At 46.3% G+C, this 2,500-nt stretch overlaps 1 protein-coding gene across 1 annotated transcript in view; it reads left to right on the plus strand.

The window, feature by feature from the left end:
* The window catches only part of LOC110170857 (5-hydroxytryptamine receptor 3A-like), a 16,999-nt gene that overhangs the window by 6,630 nt on the left and 7,869 nt on the right, over positions 1 to 2,500 (plus strand). The window contains exons 5-6 of the mRNA XM_055149966.1: positions 148 to 317; positions 1,523 to 1,683. Coding sequence (XP_055005941.1) covers positions 148 to 317; positions 1,523 to 1,683 — 331 coding nt within the window. The remainder of the gene's footprint in view (positions 1 to 147; positions 318 to 1,522; positions 1,684 to 2,500) is intronic.

The raw sequence follows: 2,500 nt of genomic DNA on the forward strand, positions 1-2,500 counted from the left end.
CTCAAAGGACAGGGTCAGAAAAAACAAAGGAGGAGATTAAATGGAGCAGAGAAGGTCAGAGGAGAAGAGGGTCAGAGGATGACAGAGGGTCAGAAGGTCAGAGGGTCAGAGGATGACAGAGGGTCAGAGGATGTGTCTTGTTTCCAGGACGGAGAAGGACTCGTCTCCGAAGAATCCGTACCTGGTGGTTTTCCATAACGGGACGGTGACGTCTGAGGAGGAGATAAAAGTCGTCGCCACCTGTAAAATGGACCTGCACAAGTTTCCCTTCGACACGCAGCAGTGCAACCTGACACTGGGCTCCGCCATGCACACAGGTGAGGCAGGGGCGACAGGTGAGGCAGGGGCGGCAGGTGAGGCAGGGGCGACAGGTGAGGCAGGGGCGACAGGTGAAGGCAGGGGAGACAGGGCCACAAAAGCGTGAACGCCCCCTCCCATACGCCGCATGGACCATCCCTCCTCCTGTGTTTCCCACACCTCTAAACCAGAACTAAACCAGGACTAAACCAGGACTAAACCAGAACTAAACCAGGTCTAAACCAGGACTAAACCAAGTCTAAACCAGAACTAAACCAGGACTAAACCAGGACTAAACCAAGACTAAACCAGAACTAAACCAGGTCTAAACCAGGACTAAACCAAGTCTAAACCAGAACTAAACCAGGACTAAACCAGAACTAAACCAGGACTAAACCAGGACTAAATCAGGACTAAATCAGGTCTAAACCAGGTCTAATACAGGACTAAACCAAAACTAAACCAGGACTAAAACAGGTCTAAATCAGGACTAAACTAGGTCTAAACCAGGACTAAACCAGGACTAAAACAGGTCTAAACCAGGACTAAAACAGGTCTAAATCAGGACTAAAACAGGTCTAAACCAGAACTAAACCAGAACTAAACCTAGGTCGCCGTCAGTTTGTGAAAATATTGTCCCAAAAAGAGAAAAATAGTTGGACAGAAAATCGTGGCGTCTGTGGAGTAGAAAATGTTGGGCACCAAAGCTCCAAACACAATGAAAACATTTCATAGTTAAAAGTGACACTGGGCACAGCCGTCTTGGATTCTCTAAATCTTTGCTCGGTCTCCTGCGAGCTCTCAGTCAGGATTGATTAGTTTGATTTGTCTGCCTAAATCATCCCACACAGTTACGATGTCCGAATCCCAAATCTAAAATATGTCAATATCAGAACCAGAAACAAAAGTGATATGGTTGAAAAGACTTGAAAAGATCGACTTTGTCAACAGACACGTCCCACTGGGAAAACAAACATGGAGGTTTGATGATCAGTTTTTCAGAAAATCCTTCCCTGTATTTAATTGCGCAATGACCGGAAGTCTGAGATTCTTGATGCGTTTATTGGCTGCACTGAACATGAGCAAAGGATCATGGTCTCTGTAGTTCCCTCTGATTTTTGTGTCTGTCGTGTTATTCCTGATTTCTCCAGTGGACGAGGTGCGCTTGTTTTGCGTCTCTTGATAACTGTCTCTTTGTCTCTTTGCCTCTTTGTCTCTTTTCCAGCGGACGAGGTGCACCTGCGTCCGTTGCTGAACTCGTCGCGGGTCACAGAGTTCAGTCGGGAGCTGCTCTTGACTCAGGGCGAGTGGGAGTTTGTCAGTTTGTCTGTGGACAACTACAACTTCAGTTTCTCCGGGCTCATGTGGGAGACGCTGGTTTATACGGTGAGACACGAGAACGTCATCTGTTCCATCAGATCCTGAATTTTAAAGACTTTTTTTTTTATTTTAAACTCTGAAAAAAGATGTTTTGAATTATTTTTATTCTGAATTTTAGTTGCTGAAATTTGTATTGTTCTTTTTATATGTTTTAAAATATTCAGCACAAATATTTTAAAATTCAACTTAGTGTAAAATTTTCACAGTAAAGATCCGAGATGCCAAGGCAGAAGCAATCGAGCCTGAGTGAGGAGGACAGAGGCTGTTTCCTGTAGGTTCTCATTTGTGGGCGGGGCTTGAGGTTTTGATGAGGCAAATTCTGACCAATCAGATCGCTTCACTGCACCATTTCTTGCTGTTACTAAGTGAGATTAGCTCATGGAATCTGGTGATTTTTTTTTTTTTTAGCTCACTGGGACTGAGAGAAAAGAGGTTGGTTTTTGTTTGTCCTTTTTGAATGATTTTCTGCTGTTTCCCTCCCTCCCTCCCTCCCTCTCTCTCTCTCTGCCCTTCTCCCTCTCTCCTCATCCCCTCCCTCCCTCTCTCTCTCTCTCTCTCTTCCCCCTCTCTGTCCTCTCCCCTTCTCATACATCCCTTCTATGTCTTCCTCTCTCTGTCCTTTTCTCTCGTCCTCCCCCTCTTTCTCTCTCTCCCTCTCCTTCACTCTCCATCTCTCTCTTCCCTCCTGCTCTCTCTCCTCCATCTCCCCCTCCCTCCTCCTCTCTCCCCTCCTTCTCTCTCTTCCCTCTCTACCTCCCTCCCTCCCTCCTCCCCCTTTTTTCCTCTCTCCCTTCTCTCCTTCCTTTCCCTCTCTCTCTCCTTA

This window comes from Boleophthalmus pectinirostris, unplaced genomic scaffold, assembly GCF_026225935.1.
Source record: "Boleophthalmus pectinirostris isolate CB_2022bp ecotype Guang Dong unplaced genomic scaffold, ASM2622593v1 HiC_scaffold_14, whole genome shotgun sequence".
Classification (NCBI taxonomy): Eukaryota; Metazoa; Chordata; class Actinopteri; order Gobiiformes; family Gobiidae; genus Boleophthalmus; species Boleophthalmus pectinirostris.